Source organism: Lipophrys pholis (assembly GCF_963383615.2).
Source record: "Lipophrys pholis genome assembly, chromosome: 3".
NCBI classification, from domain to species: Eukaryota; Metazoa; Chordata; class Actinopteri; order Blenniiformes; family Blenniidae; genus Lipophrys; species Lipophrys pholis.
In genome coordinates, this window is record NC_137627.1 from 17979266 (window position 1) to 18002223 (window position 22958).

General features: G+C 41.0%; 1 protein-coding gene across 1 annotated transcript in view; it reads right to left on the reverse strand.

The window, feature by feature from the left end:
• Nucleotides 1-20977, reverse strand: part of pde2a (phosphodiesterase 2A) — a 120876-nt gene extending 99899 nt beyond the window's left edge. The window contains exons 1-2 of the mRNA XM_080460602.1: nucleotides 20852-20977; nucleotides 20410-20500 (exon numbers count right to left, since the gene is read on the reverse strand). Of these exons, the coding sequence (XP_080316728.1) occupies nucleotides 20410-20500; nucleotides 20852-20886 (126 nt within the window). The 5' untranslated portion in view covers nucleotides 20887-20977. The remainder of the gene's footprint in view (nucleotides 1-20409; nucleotides 20501-20851) is intronic.
• Between the last annotated feature and the right edge of the window lie 1981 nt (nucleotides 20978-22958).

The window sequence follows — 22958 nt, forward strand, 5'->3', positions numbered from 1 at the left end:
TCTGGTTTGATTTAATAGAAAGGTACGCTATTTAGCATGCTGCATTTGGCTTTTTATAGTGTGTGTCTTGTGTCTGCCTGTGCGCGGTTACGGCGCTCAGCTCAGGTGCCGGCAACTTTAAACGCATTTGATCCGAAGTAGAAATGTGATTTAGTCAGCATAGTAAAAAGGCTTCGTAAGAAAATAGCATAATAAAACCGATAAAAATTATGTAATGTGATCTTGATTATTCTATTACAGGGTATTTCAGTTTGCTCTGTCTATGCCATCTCCTTTATTGCAATTTATGAACGCAGCTGCTGCCAGTCTGTCTGTCTTCCTGTATATGTGTGCATTTTATGTGACTCACATCTGTCCTTATGCTCATCTCTCAAGAGACCAGTACAATTGATGGTTTAATCAATGGCCACCTGTCGGGTAGTGGCTAATCGATGCCGGGGTAAACATTAAGATTAACTCTTAGGAAGAGGCCGATAATTGACTTTAAAGGTTTAACAAACAAGAGATGCCTACTGGAAGTGCGCGCCGGGAAAACGGGAGGCGACGACGCAGAGCGGCAGATGGAGAAATGCGCAGGAACATACTGACGGAAAGGGAGGAGCAGAGGCACTGGAGAGACGGGACAAACTGTAAGAAAATAACCCGAGACGAACACAGATCCAGAGATCCAGAAAGTTCCACTGACCTTTTGTTAATCTGCTCGTTAACTGTCAAGGTGCTACTCCGTTTTAATACTGACAAGATAATAGGATGCAGAACCTCGGCCGAGGAACACGTTGTTCGCCTCGGCTCGTCTTCTGTTCGTTAACAAGGATAAAAATCTATTATATGTAAGTAGAATTACAGAAGTTTGGCCTGCAGAGCTTCGCCCCTGCCAACTGGATGTTGCGGTGCAGTGCAAGGTAATCAGGTCTGATCAGGGCCAATCACGACTCTTTGACTGTCCCTGACCCGGTCGGTGGGAGGCCAATGAGAAACCTTGAACCAGATGGAAATCAGCGTATGTGGCAATTATTCAACTTCTCTGCCGAGTGGAAGTGCTAATAGTTTCTTTCAATATTGGTCTGTGGTTTTTGTGTTTTTATGTTCTGTATGCTTTTTCACTTTGTTAGCTCGCAGAGCAAACAATTCTTCTTCTTCATTGGTGCCGATTGATTTGATAAAACAAGTGTCTCTTGTTTGGTTCTTTTGCCTCTAAGAAACCATCAATAATAGAGTTGAAAAGCTCCATCCGATGTGGAAGTACATTCGTTTTTAATACACGTGCCCAACAAAAACTGGCTTCACACTCTGAAAGCTCTTTTTTGAGCACACACCAATTGGGTATTAATAAGTAGATTCTTCCTGGTTCCCACAGTGACAGGCTAATTGGAAGAAAAAAGAAAAAGAAGAAGAGTTTTTATGGAATCGTGAATATCTGAATTATCATTTACAGGGCTATAGCTCTGAGTCTTGTTTGTGAACAATAGACCACTGAACAAAGATTACAAATCATCACCTGGTTAATACGGAACTGGAACTATAGTTGATAAAAAAAACGTTTTAAAACTATGATACATAACTATCAAGCAGAATTTAGTCGTAGTTTATAATGTGGCCCCTCTGGAAATGTATTTTTCCCACCCTGATCCAGACTGTTATAAGTTGTGGCAGTAGTGTAAAAAGCGTATCTCGTAACAAAAAGGAATTTATCATTCCTTGTTATGACTTTTCAGCGAGTTGTGTTGATGTCACAGATGAATATGAAGGATCATGAGGGCTTGGTGTCAAAATGTGAGCCATTACTCCTCTGCCTTTCTGTACAATGACCTGTGACAGTTTGATGCAGAGAAAGTGATGAAAATCTCTGTGAGGCAGACTCATTCCTTATTTCTTGGGCGGGTCAGAATCAAAAGGGCGATGACACACACACACACGCACACACACACCAGACTTCCCAGTCTATCAAGTTACCACACCTGCTACGGTGACTGCATCCTGCAGTTTGTTTGGAACGCGTCGTTCTTCTGTCAAGGACACTCACCTGGATTTCAGGATCCGCAGAGCAGATCAGTTTGCTTATTTAAATTCCCTCAAAATCACAAGATGAAACTGACTAATTTTGTGAAGAGACTTCTGGAGAGCTGAGGATATCCAGCTACTCCTGAACGGGACTGAAAATAAATCTCCCTCTGCTGCTTATCTCTTCCTCTCCCTCCACTTTCTAGCACCGCTGTCAACACTATGTAACAACCAATCACGGTTTGTGTGTATATCATACTTCTTGTTAATTTAATTAGGTAATCCATTCTATTAGCTGCTGCTTGTCAACACTTCCAGTTATTGTCTCAGCATTATGAGCAGAAACGCCCCCGCCGCCTTACAGCTGAGGTACAACTATGATTTAGTAACCTGGCGCTATATACTGATAAATAACAATTTTCTCTGGTTTGACAAAATCACAACACACATTTATAACTGCTTCGAACCTACTTGAAGGACACAGGCTCAGAACCATTGTGGAGAAAGAAAACAACTTGCTTTGTTCACAAAGAGTTGTTGAGGACAAAAAGCTTATTCAGTCATCACACCCAACACAAATCCCAGAGAACATGTGTCTCGAATGTGAAGACGTGGCCAAAAAGCATTTCAGATGTCACATCTAGGAGAATGTGACCAATTGTGGGATCTTATCTTATCTTATCAGGTAGTCCTCAGTAGTGTAGAAGATGTGGCAAATGCACTTGACAATCATCTATTAAAGTCCAGCAACAAAGTTATGGAGGGCACAGAAAGACTTTCAGCTTAAAATCATTGCATATTATTGTAACCTTTCTCGTGCAGTCCCGATAGTTGAGTGTCTCTAACCCACGGGTACAAATAAAGTAACCTTGAACTTTGCTAATCAACCCAATATAGACAAGTAAATACCCACAACCCTGAACTATGTACACTGAGAAAAAAAGAACCGCAATCTTCAAAATACAAACAAAGCAGTTGTACTGCACGTAACATAAAGTATAAAATTAATTGTATTACATATTTTTGTGGGATTGTGGTTAGAGGCCCGACCTCACAGTGAGAAGGTCATGGGTTCAAATACGGGGCCAGGCCTTGCTTTGTGGAGTTTGCATGTTCTCAGGTTTCCTCCCACAGTACAAAAACATGCATGTGAGGTGAACTGGTGACCCTTCGTACATGTGAATGTGCATGGCTGATGGTGTGTGTGTGTCTTTGTTTTCTCTGTGAAGGCCGGGTGACCTCTCCAGGGTGTAAGCTGCCTTTTAACTAATGCCAGCTGGGGTAAGATCCAGATCCTCTGCTCTACAAATGACAGATGAATGGGAGGATGGATGGATAGTTTTCATTTCTCAAAGACAAGGCTTGTTTGTGAGCTCATGCATTTCAGGTCAGATTTTACAGTATATTTTCTAAATATAGTATGGAAGGAGACTTTCAGTAGAGCCTATCACAATGACTGGAAATGTTATGTGACATACAGAAATGTCACAACAACAGCAGAAAAAAGCAGCTTCAACCTTTAAAGTGACAAACATCGGGGTGGGGTGGGGGTGGGGGGGGTTCTCTCTGTCAGATGTTAAGTAAAGGCCAAATCCAAACATGTTTGTGTGGACATTTTGATAATGGATGAACATACCAGCTCCTCCAATAATCCACAACATCTATAAAACATGTGACTTTATCGTAGGTACATCGATGACTTTAGTCACCATCATTGCCGCTATGCCCATTTAATTTTCACTACAGTCTTGCAGAAACAAAAAAAAGTCGAAGAATGGGAAAGAAACAAAAAAAAACAAGCTGAGGTACAGGAGAGTGTCTGAAAGGCATTTGTGGAAATTAAAGAAATGAGTAGAAAAATAATCCAGTCCAAGATCGTGTCTTTGTGGGACAAAGTTAATTGCGGTGCTTGATGAGGCAAATCCCCAGAATACATTAGAAATTGGATTGATAAAACAATATTAAACGGTGAGACTTCAAATATTCCTTGGACAAGAAAATATCATCTAATTTTGGACAAATCGTTTTGTGTTCGTTATCCAATCAAATTACACCTGAGGTCTGATGTGTGACTCACATTTCTTGAATGCGTGTGAAAGAAGTTTCATAAAATAAACTTGCAGACCTGCAATAGTACAGATAACCTACACACATTGAATACATTTGAAGGAACTTGTTCAATTTTCTCAGGTAGTAATCAGCTGTGCCTGAAAAACACCTGGGGTTGTGTCCAGAACACTTTCTTAAATTTGAATAATTATTGTCACTAAGAGGTTTTATCATTGAATCATCACCAACAAATCATTTCATTTGCAATGAGGTCACTGTGACTCATATGAGAGAGGAGAATATAAGCCTCGTAGTAACCAATAATGTCATTTTTGTATTTTGACTGCAATAAATAATGCAGTATCTTGTCAAAAATGTTATCAAATGTTAAAAGTGTCTTTACAAGCGCGAGAGAGAGCAAGTATCAATGAATCATTGTGAAAACTATGCCAGCCACTGTACACATTTTTGATGAGCAAATTGATCAAAATGTGCTAAATATTTAGTTTTGTTTATGTAATATTACATAATTAACTGAATTTTTTTTTGATGCTACTTCAAAAATGTAATAACATATTAGATCATTGTAAAAATATTATCATGACAACACTATTGGCAAGTTAGGTTATTGGCTCTATTAAAGTGAAAAAGGCCAAAATGAATATAAGTATTATGCTACTGTTCAGTATAACACGCGCGCTCACAGACGATCCACAGGTAAACTAATCCTCCTGATGAATTTCACTTAGACGTTTTTGGTTCCAACTTCCACAATGCTTGATACACTTCATGGTTACGCTGATCAGCGGGAGCTCACTGAGGGTGAGAGCAAAAGACGTTACACTCTCAACAGGTCGCCAGTCAATCACTACAGGCAATTGCAAGGTTATTAATCAACCACGCATGTTTTTGGAGGGAACCCGGATACCTTGAAAAACCATTAACGTTGTGTTTGTGAGACACTGTCGGTTTGCAAATGAGTTTTCTCTTTGTTTATTTGTTTTAATGCTGATTGCACTCATACCATGATGATTGTGTCGCTCAAGCAGTGTTGAGAATATTGCTTTATACCTCTGGCAGTGACACACCAATAACTCATGATTATTATGTAATATAATTAATGATAGCTTTACAGTTACTCAACTTTCTGTGTGCTTGTTACTTTTGCTGCAGATTAAAAGACGTGGAGACAATGTCTTTGTCCTTTCTACAGTCGAAGCTTTTCTGTCAACATTTCAAACGTGTTTACTGAAAAAAAAAAAAAAAAGCCTCATTACACCTGAACTCACTCAGTTGTCCTCAGTAGGAAATTTAATAATATTCGACTGCTAGGAAGATCTTTCACGCACCATTTCACAGTAACTATCAACATTAGTTTCCCTGTGTAAGAGCTGTGTGCATGTTGGTAGTTCATCTCTTTCTACAATTGTTCTATGTATCATTTTGCACTAAATCAAATGCACAATTATTTCTCTTTATTGCGATTTTATCCAGAAACTAAAAAAAAGGTTATGCTGGGTATAGGTATATCACAGAGCCATATATTTTCACCCTGCTGGTTATCTCTGAATATATTCCAAATGTATATTGCAGAGTATTACAGTGTGATTATTGCCTTGTCTTCCTTCACATAAAGCAGCTTGTTGAAATACCTCAAAATTAGATGTAAACAAAGAAACTAAAACTTTCTGCACTTCGACTCAGTACAGCAGCTGTTTTGGACAACATGAAGTTATTTAGGAAAGGATGTTACATGTTTCTTATACACAGCTTACTATATCCATAAAGCTCACCTGTGTACAAACAGTATGCAAATATAGTTTTCCTCGAAGGGACCAAACAGGATTAGGCAAGCTTGAAACACATTAGCTTGGTTTAATGCTGTTTAGTCTCCCCCACAACAACTCTCTCTTCAATTCTCACTCCCATGTTGTCAGACGCCAAACGGTTGACTGTTTTGTGGTTTTGAACAACGCTAATGCGAATAAATTGTTCCTCAACCTTCAAGCCAGTGGAGGAATGGGGCACAACACGCAGAGATGGACAGAGCGTCAACACCGCTCTGACATTCTGGCTGCGTTGGAGCTTCATCGAATGACACATTGGACACGTTCGCCCGTCGACCCGTTCAGCTGTTACATACTTGGACACGGACAACAGACGAGCTTCTGATGAACGACATGGCAACACTCCTCAGATGACAGAGAGGCAATTATGAGAAGTTCAACTCCGGTTGTCATGGAAGTGTGTGTGCTGTGTGTGCATGGCGAGGAGAGGTCATTAAAAAAAACACACCAAAAAACCCCAAAAAAACACCATAAGATAGAGAATAGGCAGCATATGGGGAGAAATAGAGAGGAGATGTGACGGACAGAATTCAATAGGGCAGTTTAATATGGAGATGAGGCTCATTAACATTTTCAAGGCTAATGAGACGCCACATTACATCATGGGAGAACAGATAACTGAGATCTGAGAAACTTTCACGTCAGTCAAGATCAAATGCGTTCACGTATAAATAAGGGGCAAGTCAAGGTCACTGCGGGTTTAGAAAACGATATCATTGCTGAAGTTGATAAGTTATCTTTGCATCAGCAGCCTCTATTTCGCCACGACACTGCAGTCTCTGATTGCCTGTTAAGATTTCTCAGGCTGTTGGGTCTGACTTTTCAAATCGCTGGACAGGCGTTTGGACTGTTACACCTGCAATCGAAGCTCGACTGATGTGTGTCTGCGGGGCACTCATCGAAGCCCTGATTGCTGCGCTGCCTCGCAGCAGACGCAAAGGAACTGTTTAACATTCAGTGTCATATGGCCCACACAGGCAGCAGTGTTTGCGATATTATTCCCACACTTCAAAAGGTGTTTTCTCCAGAGCTGCTTTCACACCGACCCGACAAACCAACAATTTCAACCCCCTTTGGTTTGTTTAATCAAAATGGGGAGTATAGGCAGCCCACCCAGCTACCTTCCACAGTAGGTTGCAGGTGGGATTAACAACATTTCTACTCACGAGGAGCAAGTAGACTGTGTTGAAAGTCCTTGCCCTGAAGGACTTAACTTTTATTTACCGCACTGTGTTTGGCTGCATCAGCAATCATGTCATCAACGGACGAAGGGATGGAGCGCATCTTGTGATTTGAAACTGCACCAACCGTTAATGTGAAATCAGTAAAAGGTCACAGACTCAGACCAAAAATACTTTAACGGGTCAATGTCAGTGTGGAAATTGTAAAACATTGTTTTTGTCCAGAGGCTAAAAACCCAATATTACAATGGGGTTGTTTTTTTTTCCGAAGAAAAACAACTATTAAATGTTTTTGTCTTGGCTTTATGATAAGATCTTTAATCTAGAAGCTCAACACAATTTCTTCAATGGAACAGTAAGACAACACCTATGATTGTTGGGGTAAAAAGTAAGGCTGTCAAAATTGATGTGTTAACGCGGATTCACCCATCATCATGATTAATCTGATTAAAATTTTGGACGCCATTAACCCATCTTAAATTCTTTGACAGCAATAGTAAGAAGATGGGTTTTTATTCAGTTACTCACCATCTGCTACTTCACTGCTAGATAGCCATGTCATTTTGGAATTTATCTACTCCATTTTCTAACTACTATTTACCATTACAGTGGTCTTTTTTTCCAACAAAAGACTGTTTTGAGATTCTGCAAGTCCCTGAAAGTCGATTTCAAGTCTTTCATAATGTGAGCAGGGATGGAATTTCTTATTGATCTGTGCAAAATGACCCCAAACAAAAGATGAAGAAGCCAAACCTTGCAATAGCACAGCTGGAGCTTCGATTTGAGGGCTCAATAAATGTTGAAGTGTTTTATTAAAACAGATCAAATGAAGACAAAGGCACTGCTCACATAATATAACTAACAGACCTCTGCTACTCAATGTGCCCAAAAGTTTATTAAACACAGGCCACCTGTGGATCCATAATGGATGATGTGATTAAAATGCACATTACATTTTCTTCCTCTAGAGGCACACTTACAAAAAGCAATTTACACTTTCTTTCAGTTTTATTGATTAAAGCGTGTCAAAGCTGTGAGAATACAAATTTGAAACTCCACATAATTTGTGAAGTAAATCTGTTTGCCTCGGGGCAACTGCTTCACTCATTCCAAGTCAGAGCGGCGGAGGATGAGCCGACCCGAGCCCCGGGCCGTGTGGAGGGAGACCTCACCATCAGCACTGCAGGTGACAGCGGCTGCACCCTCAGGCAATGGTCCCTTATCAGAATGCTATATGATGATCCCGGTGCTGCATGAGCTCCTCTTTAGAGGCATCTTCATGCAACCTAAATGCCAGCGGTAACGCCTCGGTGCATTTGGCGTCAGGCTGCCATACCTCCCATTCAGACTCTGATGAACTGCCAGAGTGTGTGCTGAGCTGGAGCACAGAGGAAGGTCTCACTCCTCTCCCTGGCATTTGGCCCTGTCACTGTGATCAACATCCATAGCAGGAAAATTATCCTTCCAGCAACGTAGGCATGTGAGGGAACAGAAGTGTCATGAAATGCTGAAGAACAGGAGGGAGGTGATGGTTTAAACTTCCCCCCCAACAAGAACAGCAGCAGAACATCTTTCTGGTCTGAGTCCTTTATCAGAAAGAGCCGAGGTGATGACAGGGATGGGGACGGCTGCACGCCACATGTAATTTACCCAGAATACATTAATGAGCAATATCACCAAAATGTGTACATTTGGTTAACAATTCTTAATGTGAAAATATACATATGCTACTCTTGCAAAATAAGGTTTCATTTATAGTTTTTATCATTTTCTCATTAATAACGAGCTGATAACAACCATATAGATTGTGTCATGTCTCCACACATCAACCGCTGAGATCTAAAACAGGGGGACTGGCACCCCACCACCACACCAGCCCCCTGTATCTGCTAGGCTGCAATATGACCACCTGCCTCAGGGTGTATAGGTCCACTTTTTGCTGCCAGAATACTGAAAAAAAAATACCGAAAAATACCAAAATATCAGCTGAGCTATTGCAGCTCCTCTGTGGGATCGCACTACACAGGGCAGGCATCACACTCCCCATGTGCATCGACGAGCCTTGGCTGGTCATGACCGTGTCACTGGTTGCAGATGAGCAACACTGCACAGTTTTTGAGTAATTCATGACAATTTGGGCCTCTAATAACTAATCCTCATGCTTGGTCAAATTACAGTTTATTTTAACACATCAACTTTGAAGATAAATTGTTCCCTTGCTCTCAGTGCTTATGATCTTAATGATGATCAGTATATGACTGTGTTTATTTGCTGGAATGCACATAAAACAGATTTTGCAATATTTACAAGATACATTTCCAAATTAGGAGTTATTTGATGCCTTGATGTTGCCAAGCTGTTGAGGTTCAATTTAATACACTTTTGCTCAAGGCTCAAGGCTCAATTTAATACACTTTTGTTACAGATGAGTAAAAGCTAATTGAAAATACTTTACTTCAACAAACCACTCATTTATCAAACGGGCCGAAATTACGGCTGCGACTAAATGTTCTGATGAGGAGCAGAAGCAGATGCAAGTAAAATATAAATGATTTGACTTCTTCAAGGACACGAGAGAGGATCGGCAGCGTGAGTGTCTGTGTCTTCAGCAGCCCGGATAAATGTGGGTTTGACATTTTTACCTCGGTGAAAGCATTTCACGTCTCACTTCTGCAGAAGGAACACATTAAACAACCTGTTGCAGGCTGTTTGAGATAAGCACGCCTTGAATGGTAATAGATGTATACAGGCTTAGGCATGACACGACTTCACTCTTCTGCTTTGGAAATATTTTTGTAAAAAGTTAAAACATTTTTATTTCGTTTACTGTTTGGACAGTTTTATGAGCCACATTCCCCTCTATAGGGATTGCAGACGCGCATATTACCCTCCCGGTTAACTGTCAGTCTCTCCGCAGGGATATCTAAAAGCCACTCACATGTCTCCATGCATGTCTCCTGATACAGCTGAGCTTTTAGAGTAAAAGGTACATGCGTCTTTGGGATGTTGACCTCTGTGCCTATGGAAAAAGGGAAGTGTAAGTTTGAGTGCAGGAACATGTTTGTGTGTGTGTGTGTGTGTGTGTGTGTGTGTGTGTGTGTGTGTGTGTGTGTGTGTGTGTGTGTGTGTGTGTGTGTGTGTGTGTGTGTGTGTGTGTGTGTGTATGGGGAGGTAGTGGAGTATGAAGATCGATCTCCATTATTGGTGCGAATTGGATCAATAGGGGAAAGCAGTCAACCAATATCTAAAAAGGTGGAAATAAAGTGATAAAAACACACACACACACACACACACACACACACACACACACACACACACACACACACACACACACACACACACACACACACACACACACACGCACACACGCACACACGCACGCACGCACGCACGCACGCACACACACACACACGCACACACACACGCACCAGCTGAGTGTGAAAGAGTCGGTAAAGAGGAGACACGCCCCTCTCTTTTCGTTCAGCCCCTCGGGGAAATCACAGTGACACCTCTTCTCTTACTATTCTTTTGCCCACTTTTTCCCCCTCCTTTCTTTTTTCTCCTCCTTTCATTCACCCCCTCTATTCATGTTCCCATTCAGTAATGCTCTATTGCCACAGCAGAAGGACCACGAATTGAAAGGGATAAAATGAGAACAGAAATGAAACAGACAAACAACCGACAAAAAACAGTCGTATTAAAATGAAAATTAAAGGTTAGGGAAATATACTCATCTTCTTGCTCTAATTAATTACATCCACCTATCCATCCGGCTATCTCGCCATCTCCCATGTTGCTGTTCTTGCGGTTCGGTTGCTGTCTATTACTCATGCTCTCTCTCCTGCCTCTGCTCTCACGTCCTTATCTAACTCGGCTTTGTTGGCGTTGAGTTACGGGAACAATACCAGATGAAGAGAAAATCATCTACTTTTTCTGGAAACGGACCGTGGGGATGCCGCCCACCTTGACTTTTGCATATATTTCATACACCGTTTCATCAAAGCAAACAATCAGTAATGTTTTTTTCAAACGATGTTTCTTTTTTGCAAAACCAACACGGCACGAAAACATACAAAATCAATTGGAACTCTGATTGCCCATAACTACTGAAAAATATTGTGCACGCTGCAGTCTGAATGCATTCTGAAATAAAAGAAACATAATCAAGTAGGACTTCTCTCTCTTTTTTAAATGAAGTGATTCATGTCAAGTACTCTGACTAAGAAGTTTAATATCACTTTTCCGTATTTTTGAGCGTGAACAGACTTATAGTGGTGAGCACTATACATACACTCGCTCTGGTTTAATTCCAGGCTTGGCAGATTGTCTTTGTGTTGAGTGGAGTTTTCATGTTCTTCATATGCATGAATTCGTTTTGGGGGGTTTTTTTTCACAGAAAACTCCAAAAACATGTATTTGAGGTGAACAGGTGACTGAGAGGTTCATAAATGTGAATCAGTGTGTGTGTGTGACTGAAATAATTAAAAAATTAGGTTTACCTGAAAATTGTGATCATGAATCTAATCAAATAGGCAAATCATTCATTAACATGAATGATTACATAATAGCTACTGCAGGTCTAAGAAGACCTCCAAACCTTAGCCTCTTTAAACTGATTGAGCTCTAAATTCAAATCATGTTGAACTGGTTTGTACCAATATTGCCGTTTGAAGCTGCTGCACCTTTGCGGCCTCTGAAGACAGATCTGTGTCTCCCCTTGGTGAGCGCGTTTTCAGAGGGAGTATCACTTTAAGAGATAGTTACAGAAGAACTTTCTTGGTAATCTTTCAGCCTACATAAGGTGAACGATGACTCATGAGCCGTTCCTTTCCTCGGTTTTGCTCGAAGTGGTGAATGTGCCTGTAGCCAGAGAAACCCACCTCACAATCCTTCTGTCCTCATTGTAGTCTGGCAAGGCCATGAATGAATTAGCTGGGGAGAGAGAGGGCATTCGCTCTGATGTAGGAAGTACAAAAGACTGGCAGATCATTTCTTTTTTACATAGGTGTACTCATTAAACTACCATTATTACTTGACGGTTTCAAAAGTTCTCCTGTGATGTTTTCTTATGGTTTTCAACATGCCAGGTTGATAGTATCCTGAAGGGTTGATCCAAATCAGTGTTTTTGGCCCAGAGTGTGTTTCGTATGCTGAGTAAAGTCAAGCTGACATTAAATGACTGTACAAGACGCCAACGTTGAAGAGTATGTACTTAATAAATAAATCAATAATTAATCAATAACTTTAGTTATCCTGGTGTAAAATACATTCCTGTACAAGCTTTTATGACTGCTGTGCCTTTATTTACTTGACACAAATGTGCTAAAGCTACTTGTACTGTTTTTGCCCATTTTGTCATGATAGTTTGATGAACACGTTTTTAATGTCTTTAATGCAGTTTGTTGCTTTTACTTGTGAAAGAAGTCAATAAGAAAACAAGTAAACTAATTTCTTGGCTCTGGATAAAAAAAAAAAACTAGGTCAGTCTTTATTAAGGATAACAAAGATAAGATAATACAAACAACCTTATCTAGATATTGAGCTTTCTGTTTTTCAGATAGCTTGGAAATTGCATTTCCTGACATGCGGTAAACTATGAGCTGCTGGGAAGCAGTGTGGATTAAATGGTTTATTTATTTATGTTTTAAGATTATTGTCTACTTAAAATATCTATCGTATCTATACCAGTGGAAGAATGAAATGAGGACATTGATCAAAACTAACAGCTGCAAAGGCAAAGATAATGACTATAAACAGCAGTGAATACGCTTTCTGAATTAGAGAATTTGAGGAGACAATACTTTTTCATTTTCTGTTGCTGAAAAATGACAAAATGCTGATGTGGAAGGATAAATGGGCTTGATGTGTACACAATTCTTATAACTCCAACAGGTGAACCCACAGAACTGAGGGGCAAGCCAGCAATAACGCAGGTAATGGACGGTCCTCATGGGCATATAATAGCTGTAACTCTATCGCAGTATAAATGTGTTCGCTGAAACTGCATTGAAACAAATCGTACACGAGACCCTGATTAAGAGCTCCGACATTGTGAGCTGCCTCTTGGTGATTATCTGCAGTGCCTGTATTGTAACTCCGCCAGCTGACAATGGGATGCGTCATGATTATGAGCTATCTGCCTGAATGAGAGGGGACGTCTCAAAATGCCTATCCTCACACTTTAGTAGTGTTGCAAGTCAGCAGGAGGTCTGCACAGCAAATATACAAGCGTGCCGTATATTCACCTGAGGGTAGGTGTATGCGCACGCCCGGGGAGAGAAGCAGATTGTTCAATAGCCTGCAGCGATTCACTTGAGATAGAATTCAGCAACAATAAATAATACAGTCCATTTATCAAAGAAAAGAAACACAAACCCTGGCATACACGTACACACTCATACAATATATACAGCACTCTCTGAGGGGTGGTAGTGAAGTGAAGGTGCCCTTGTGTCCATGGTCATTTATCAGAATATGTGATTCAAAGTGGCGTTGCAGGCGAAGCCCGATGGCCGGTGCTTGTGTAAATTTCCCTTCATCGCTTTGAACCTCTCGGCACATAATGCAGCACCGCTGCGCCCCTGTAATGTAAAACACTCTGTCCTCTGTGTTTGGATTTGCATCATTCAGCAACAGTGGGCACTGCACCAGGAGAAATGCCGCCCCAGCAGGAGAAAGGATCAAATAAACAAAGGGACTATGTTTTAGGCCAACGTGTATAGACAGCTGGTGGAGATACACAGATTTATGAGGGGTCTCGTTTGTTTTGTTTTGTTGTTTTTTCACGATCAAAAACTTTTCCAAACAATCCGTGATGAATAAGAGAAAGAGGCTTGATGGTTAACTCAACCTTGTTTTGATATAACATAACAAGAGTTTTAATTCAGAGTGTGAATTAGTGTAAATGTGATCTACTTGTGAACGTACGAGTTGAATCTCAAACTGTGGGCGGATGAACAACATGGTGTCCTCCAGTCCCTCCATGCTGGGAAGTCATCGATAGAGTTCCTCATCTTTTTCACATTATCAGTAAGTTGTTAATGAGACCCATTGCATTAAAGCTGATGTCATAATTTTAACTTGTCTCTTGCATCAACAACAGAATCTGTGACAAGAGATAGCGAGGCGAGAGCTACAGTTTGAGGCAATTCATAACTTTCAACTTTATTGCATTTTAACTTGCAGCCCTGCTTTTCTTCTACTAGGAAATGACTTCAGTCAGTTTTCAATGGTGATGGATTTTATCCCCCTGGGATAGAAACTATTCAACTGAAGAGGCGACGAATCAACCAGAGGGGTGCATCCTTCCCATTCAAAAAATGAAAATAAAAATTGCACTTGACTCTAAACTTGAAAGATAAATATTGTGCATTCTCTAAATTCTGACCAGGAACTGTGTGGTTTTTCATGGAAAACTGCACTCAACTCTGTTAGACGGTTTTATTTCAGTAACTATTTGAGGCCCACAGAGAATGAAAATTCACTATTTACCCAAAGAAAAAAGGAAAAGGTCCAAAAATAAACACTTGATGTTCATGCATTTGGGAATTGAGCAAAGGAAGATGTTGTTTTCCCCTACAGCAGTAATAATAAAGTAAAGGAAAAGCTATGAACTTTACACTGACAATTGTACACAAACAATAAAAAGAAGCGAGTATAAACAATGCAACCTTGTTTGTCTGGGGGACTTTTGAAGTTCACTGCAGAGTTGCCCCTGTTGTCGTAAAGATGAGATTAGACAAAGAGTCAGTTTAACCTGCGGGCATGACGAGTTGATATCTGCTGGCATTTGTGGAGTTTAATTCAATCAACTATTATTGATGCATTGTGTGTACTGTCAGCCTCAGAATTGGTTCTGGGTGTTGTTAAGGAAGGGTTTTTTTATTTTTATTTTTTATGGCGTTTTCAAGCCTGTGGGAAGCATTTTAATGGCCGCTCTGTACTTAACATGATCAAATGGAATCACCAAACGAGGCACCCCGAGTGAGACTGTATATACATCTACTTCTTTATCATGTTGTTTACGTGCGTTTACCTTCCCGAGATCATAACAAACCCTTCCCTATGAAGCAAGTGATTGCAGCAAATCACTTGAATTTGTTTCTCCACTCACGCCGTGATACATAGAGCATGCAGTCTGCAGCAAAAGTTTGCCCAACTCACTCACACAGCACCGTGCTTGAAATCAGCTAATGAGCGGCCGAGCCTGCCTCCTGCCGTCGCCAAATGGACGATCGATTCAAAGTGTCGGCTCGCAGCATATTCTCTCCTGCTGCGGCCACTGCTCGCACGCCTCACACCTTACCTGTTATCACCTTACCTAAGTCCCTCGAGGGGTGGAATCCCAAAAAAACTGTTGAGAATTGTAGAACATTATGGATCTCACTCACAATAGTTAATAATTCAAGCTACCAGCTATCAATGGAAGAAAGCGCTCATATGGATATGAAATTCCTGACAGATCAATCTTCAGATGGAATCTATCCAAACAGTTAAAGAGCTGCCGCCTCTCTCTCTCTCTCTCTCTCTCTCTCTCTCTCTCTCTATCTCTCTCTCTCTCTCTCTACCCTGCTTTCTGTTAGATTTACAGTTTTTCTGCTGTCATTTATATGAAAGTTGCCCTCTTCTTTGGCATCGCCACTACAGTCTGCGAGTTTGCTTGAGTGTCCTCGGAGAGCGTTGCTCCAGCAGGATTCAGGGGTCATGTGGCTGCCCGGCTGTGTAAAATAAGCTACAGTTCATTGTCCCTGCGCTGACTCCTACATCACTTCACATATGGTGCAGTAACGCTCTACCCACACTTGTCTTCTGCTGCCAAGAGGTAATTTGTTTTAATCTTAAGCAGCGGCCGGCTCACTAACAATCGCTTTTCAGTGCCGTGTGTATTTGACAGAATGTGCTGAATATCAAGTCATTTATTTGCTGCTTATTGCTGCATGTCCTCACACAAACAAATAAAGCAGAGTAGGCAAGTTTTACTTCCACATACTCAAGTTTTAATTCCTCCTACTCAAGTTTCACTTCCACCTAGCCCTTTTCGGAAACTTTTCATTGCCTTATACATTGATGCATTCATCTATTTGTGATTGAAACTGTGAAATACGATCTGATACGAAAAATGCCCACATCAGATCCACCAGGGAAAAAATAACATTGATCCCGAGTGCCTTGCTTCAGACACTGCAACCTCATCTGCTTTACTGCAGAGAGGCTGTTTTTAATGAGCTGATCTCTGGTTAGTGGCAGACAATTACTGTACGTTCTTTGAATATGAATTGCTCGATGGCTTTTTACTTTTATATATATTTGAACGTTTCACTTCTGAAATTGTCAAAACGGGCTCACTTGTTTTATCCTCTATCGATGATGACTTGATGTTTTACAGACGTAACAACACAGTGAGGGACAGTCAACCACAAAGGTTACACTTTTTCACTGCTGCTGAGCTGTTGAAGCCAATTATTCCGAAGGTTCTGACTTCTAAAGTAGTGGTATACGGTATATTACTTTTCAAACACTCAACATTACTTATTACTCAAAATTCTGATATATGCTCAATTTTACTGGCTGCAATTGGTATTATTGATTAACGTAGTTTATTCATAATAACAATTACAGTATTTATATCATTTTAACCCCCCCCCCCCCCCCCCCCCCATAATCATTCAGTAAAACAAACAAACAAAAAAAATGCAATTTTTTGCTTTAGTCCGAACCAAAACTCTTTCTTAGTTAAATAAGTACTCCTACTTATACCAAAGATATTTGTACTTTTGCCTATCTCGAGAATAGGAGTACCTTTGGCAGCTCTGGTTATTGGATTATTCATGGCCTTAAGTTCATCCTCGCACACATATCTGCATTCATTGGATGATAGATGAGAAATTATATTTGGGCCAAATATTGAAACAGCGGTTGCTAAGCTGCCACACAGTGTCTGGCTGTTACGCCCCTGAGCAAGACACTTACCTGCTGAAATTCTCAGACAGTGCCTAAAGAAAACATGCACAGCAAACACGCCAGGAGGAATAACATGTACTGGAGTGAGAAATAAAAGAATAAAAGAAAATCACTTGAGAGTGCGAACCAACAAGTGAAGCAGTGATGACTGCGATGATAGCAGCAACATCTTTGTGGTCAGGCGAGATTAGCGATTCTCACAGGGGCAGACACGTTCGCCTTGGGAAGTGGAGACAAGTTCAATGCAACTAATGCAACAGCCGTCAGGTTTTCATTCCCAAAAGGAAATCTTCACGGAAAACAAGCACAAAAATGTGCAGACTTCGGATGGTTTAATCCACCACCACTTTATGTCATTAGGGTCAAGCTATTTTGGGTGAACTAGTTTATGGTGTCACTGGACACAAACACACAAAAAAAAAAAAAAACACAGACACACAAACAAACCAGAAATACACGTGGAAATAATCACATGCCTCGTGTTTGTGTTTGTTAAATTGGAATGTTTTTTGTTTTTTTTCCTGGCTCAATATTTAGCCCAAAATGTGCCTTTGCTTTTAAATCCCACACATCATCTTCAGCTAAATGAGAGAGAAATGTGGAGACATCTGCGCTGACAACGTGATGGAGATGGGGTGGGGGTTTGGGGGGGGGGGGGGGGGGGGGGTGTGGGGGGGGGGTCAGAACAGGTGAATCAGCACACCTGTGCCGAAGTGTTGCTTCTGTGTGCGCACACTTGTTGAGACTCACACGGATTTTGTAGACACGGAAATACACACCGTACATCTGTGAGGTGCTGGACTGAAGCACAGCAAGTGTGAATATAAACAGCAGTGAATCAGAGGCAGCCAGAGAAGTGAGGATTGAGAAATAAACCTACACACAATACCTTGTAAAAACCAAATGTATTTTGGAGAACTTTGCAGTATTTTCCTCACAAACAGAGGCACATAGACACCCCCCCCAACCCCCCACTCCACAGAGGAATTAATCCCCACATCTGTTCTGATGGGAACTAGAGGAGATTAACCTGCTGCTTTTACAGCCTTCCAAGCACGAACACAAGCGTTTTACTCTTATTCTTTATAAAGCTAAAGCAAGATGCATCATAACCATGTTAGTTTCTTTGTACAAGAAATTTATGTATGTTTCTTCCTTTTAATCCAATATATTTGTCATTATACTAATACTGAGGTTTAAACCACGGCAAGAAGCGGAGAGAGTTGCATATACCGAAGATTAGTGCGAGCTCGGGACCGTTCACTAGCGTAGTGTTTAGATCTCCCACCTCACAGTAAAAATATTCCAAGTTCAGGTTCTTAGAGGGCTTTCTTTGTGGAGTTTGCATGTTCTTGCATGTTCTTTTTCTGGGTCCTGGCTTCCTCCTACAGTCCTACAATAATGGACCTTAAAATGGGCATTAGGTGGGACTGTGAGTGTGTTACTGTGTGAATAGATGGATGGATGGATGGATGGTGAGAGGTAATAAAGACGACAACGATTATCACAAGGAAGTGACCTTGTCTAAATGTCCAAAATGGCATAAATAGTTTATATGCCAAGGAGGCATATAAACTATTTATGCCATTTTGGACATTTTGGACATCTATTTATGCCATTTTGGACATGTGCCGCTGCTTAATGTATAAACACAATAATGACTCTGAAAGTGTAATAAATGAAATGTGGAGCATAATTAAATCTTAATGGATCAGATGCACCAGAATATTCATGTGATGGAAAAAAGTGAATCCATTGATCATAAGAACGTTGGAAAACTATCATCTTTTAAATGCATGATTGAGCATTTTTAGTTCTCAACTGTAGTGTTGGACATTGCAGCATGTTCACCACCAGCAGAATCACAATGAGCCATCAGCAACAACCATCATTTGACAGGAATGCGGCTGGACCAGATTTTCAACAATGTAGTGTCACAGCGGAAATACGTACTACACATGGAAGAATGACGTATATATGTCATAGCATTCGTGCTACAACAGAAATTTTAAAACCACTGTTTGAAAGACAAAAAAACTAAACAAATGTACAACTTAAAAAACCTATATCCAAAACAGGAAACATGTTGAAAATGATAATGTGATGGATGATTACAAAAAAAACCACACATTCACACTGTGCATGCTCGCATACACACACATGCATACGTATACAGCTTATCTGTGCCCTGCAGCACACCGACTAATGAGAATCTCTTCACAAAGAATACGGTTCATCTCGTGGATGTATGAATGACAAGCTACAACAGGGGTGTGTGAGAGAGGATTTAGCGCTAGAGTTTGTGTGTGTGCATGTGTGTGTGTGTGTGTGTGTGTGTGTGTGTGTGTGTGTGTGTGTGTGTGTGTGTGTGTGTGTGTGTGTGTGTGTGTGTGTGTGTGTGTGTGTGTGTGTCTGTATATGTGCCTGCATATCTATGAGCATATACTGTACATGTTTAGGTAATTGGGTCTGAGCTCAACATGTCGACACTGGCAGCCCATCAAACATGTTTTTCTATTTTGTTGCCAACATTAAATCCTGTTGCAATATAAATGCACTAACACACGCACGCACGCACACACAAAGACAAGCACAGCACATTTGAGAGTACAAGCAAGCACTTCTCAATCATTGGTCTTTGCTTGTATGACAAAATGAAAAGCCAAAAATCTAAACCAAGTATAGATGCAAGGGCAAAAAAGGCAAAAAGGAATGAGATGTGATGATCTGATAAAACAGCATCAGTTGAAATGTGCACGGACTTGCATCCGTGCGTGACACAAACACTAACAAGTTTGTAATGCCAGCAAACAGAAATGCTATTTCACAGTGATGAATCAACCTTTCATAAAATGTCACTGGCTCTAATGTCCACACCCTTTCAAGTATATGGCTGTTTTATGTCCATATACTGTACTTATGTCCCCACACACACACACACACACACACACACACACACACACACACACACACACACACACACACACACACACACACACACACACACACACACACACACACACACACACACACACACACACACACACACACACACACACACACACCTTTGACTGACTCAGTGACAGAAAGCTGCAGCAACAGGAGTCAAAACTTACCTGCTCCAGACAAAAGTTCCGTGTATTTACAAACACAATTAAACGGTGGGATAATAAAAGTGAAAAGTGTGTGCACGTGACACATTTCGTCTTAATTTTACAGGTCAGGTACACGTGGGGGGAAAACCATGACAACTGAATTGGCATGAAGGAAAGAGAAGAGAAGAGAAGAGAAGAGAAGAGAAGAGAAGAGAAGAGAAGAGAAGAGAAGAGAAGAGAAGAGAAGAGAAGAGAAGAGAAGAGAAGAGATCCTACCTGGAGTTGTTCGGACAACGTGGTGGACTGTCTGGGATTCAGGGCTGGAGCTGAACTCTCCTCAGGACGGAGAAACACTTGCTGACCACGTCTGTAGGCATCAAAAACAACAGTCAGGACCTCGGTGTGTGAGTGAGTGAGTGTTTCTGAGTTATCCACGGTGCACACATGAAATCAGCTGATAGATAAGTGAGGAACTGCTGGGGGGAAAAAAAGGCTTTCATAAGAACACACACACATAATCAATTTATCATTCCCCAGACGTGAGTGCAGGAATCTAAAGCAGTGTGTGTGTGTGTGTGTGTGTGTGTGTGTGTGTGTGTGTGTGTGTGTGTGTGTGTGTGTGTGTGTGTGTGTGTGTGTGTGTGTGTGGGAATGTGGGGCAAAAGGTGAGTGTGTTTACATGTGTGTCTGTGCGAGTGTATATTTGCGAAGTCCTTACAGGTCCTTTCCTTTCTTCCTCTCGAGCGCAGTCATGTCATCTCCACCTGTCGTACGCAGAAAGAGCGCCAGAGTCACTCACACATTCACACACACAGAGCGACGCGCCGGTGCACACACTCACGCTGGCAGGCTGAGAAACACACTGCTGCGCTACAACCACGAGCGGAGAGCTGAGAGTGAACACAGTCCCTCCTCCTCTTGCCTCTCTCCTCCCACCTCTCTCTCTCTCTCTCTCTCTGTTCTTCCTCTGGGTCTTACTGCCTCTCTCATCCCTCTCTCTCATCCCTACAATTCATACGTGCGCCAGTACCAACCCAACACATCCAAATAATATTTTATAAAGATTGTGAATTACTGGAAGAAGGGTCTGGGCGCTGGTTTACATATTTAATGTTAAAATGTTAATATTTTTCAATAGCCGACTTATAGTCATGAATATCATGTCCTTGAGATTCAGAGGGGAGAAAACATTTTTGTGGCTGGTGACAAACTGATAAGTGTTTTTTTACATGTTTCTTATTTTGACGTTGTGTTTCGCGTGCTGTCAACATCCCGTCGCATCCACAAGCCAGCGATGGTGTTTGAAGGCAGCCACCCTCTTGTCTGCTGTCTGTTTTCAACCATGGTCTTATGATCTTATTTAACATGAGTAAAACCGATTTCAATTTCCCTCAAACTGGCAAATATTCATTTACAGGTGTTTTTCACCCTATTCAGCAAATACTCTCTGGGAACAGGATGGGATGTGACAGAAGGAGACCATCATCTGATCAGATCTTCGGAGACCCTGGCAAGTGAGTGTAAATCTTGTTGAAAAAAACAATACTGTGTGAAAAACCATAGTCTTTTCAATTCACATATCAGTGTTCTGGCCAAGTGTCTTTTAAAAAAATGGAGAAGTGGTGTTTGTTGTCGAGGCGAAAGGTCGTCAATATTGATCTGACTTAGTTTTCTATAGGCAACGACTAGATGAAAAGCTTCACAGCAGTGTGAGATTGTGCTGTCGTTACGTCCATTGTGGTTTGTATTGTTCCATGCAACGCAGAGTGGTAAAAAAATCTGCGGACTAACAGGCACCAATATTTATTGGCAAATTATTAATATTAGTGGCTTGACAATTTTAAAATGGTCTTGATACTTTTTGTACTGATGCCCAAATGTTTGACAAAAAATATCAATTCAACCATTCAAATATCTATCGATTCCTCCATTTTCGATACATGCTTTATCCTTTTAGCCGGCTGTAACTAATTTCTATTAACGTTCGACAAAATGTGGGGTAAATCCTGAACTGCTTCACGGATTAAATACAAAGAAACACACAGCCAACCCCGTACACACGATCACACCTCCAGCTAATTCAGATTGACCAATTAACCTAAAAGCACAACAAAGTGCCCACAGAAACCCAAATACATTCTCTATGTACATGTTACGAAAGCAAACTTTGCTGTGTCTGTCGATGGTTAATCACACAGAGAGGAGACATTTACATTTCTTTCTACAACAGGATATGATTGATTTTAGTGACAATGGAATTGTCGGGGGGGGGGGGACTAAACGATTATCTGCAAATGGAAAATATGAGCGATCGACCAAAAACCCTTAATTAGTGAGTGAGCTACTTTTACCCACATTCATAATTGATTGACGGACTTTGCCAGCTTAACAGAAATAAATACACATCTTCACCGGCACTCTGTACATTTAATCAACAAGCAGGTCTCTCATATATCAGTCCCAAACTGGTGCAGGGAGCGTACTGTGTGCTTCTGACAGCTGATTCTCAGAGGTGACATTGGCAGTGACAGGACATTTAGTATGAAGCTGTACAACAGCGTGAGTTGCACCGTCGTCAGTCAATGTGACAGCAGACCTCAGAGTCATTTACTAAGATCAAGCAGCAGCAGCAGTACATACGCATAAAATCATCCCATGTGACTCAGAGGAAAGTTGAAGGTAATGTAGAATGCACCACAGAGCTGAATGATTATTATTGTAATATATATATTACGTGAAGCAAAAACTGACGGGTAGAAACACAGTTGGAGGCGCTAGTGAAAAGTTAGTGCTTTCCTATAAAACGCCGTAATATCCCAGCAAAC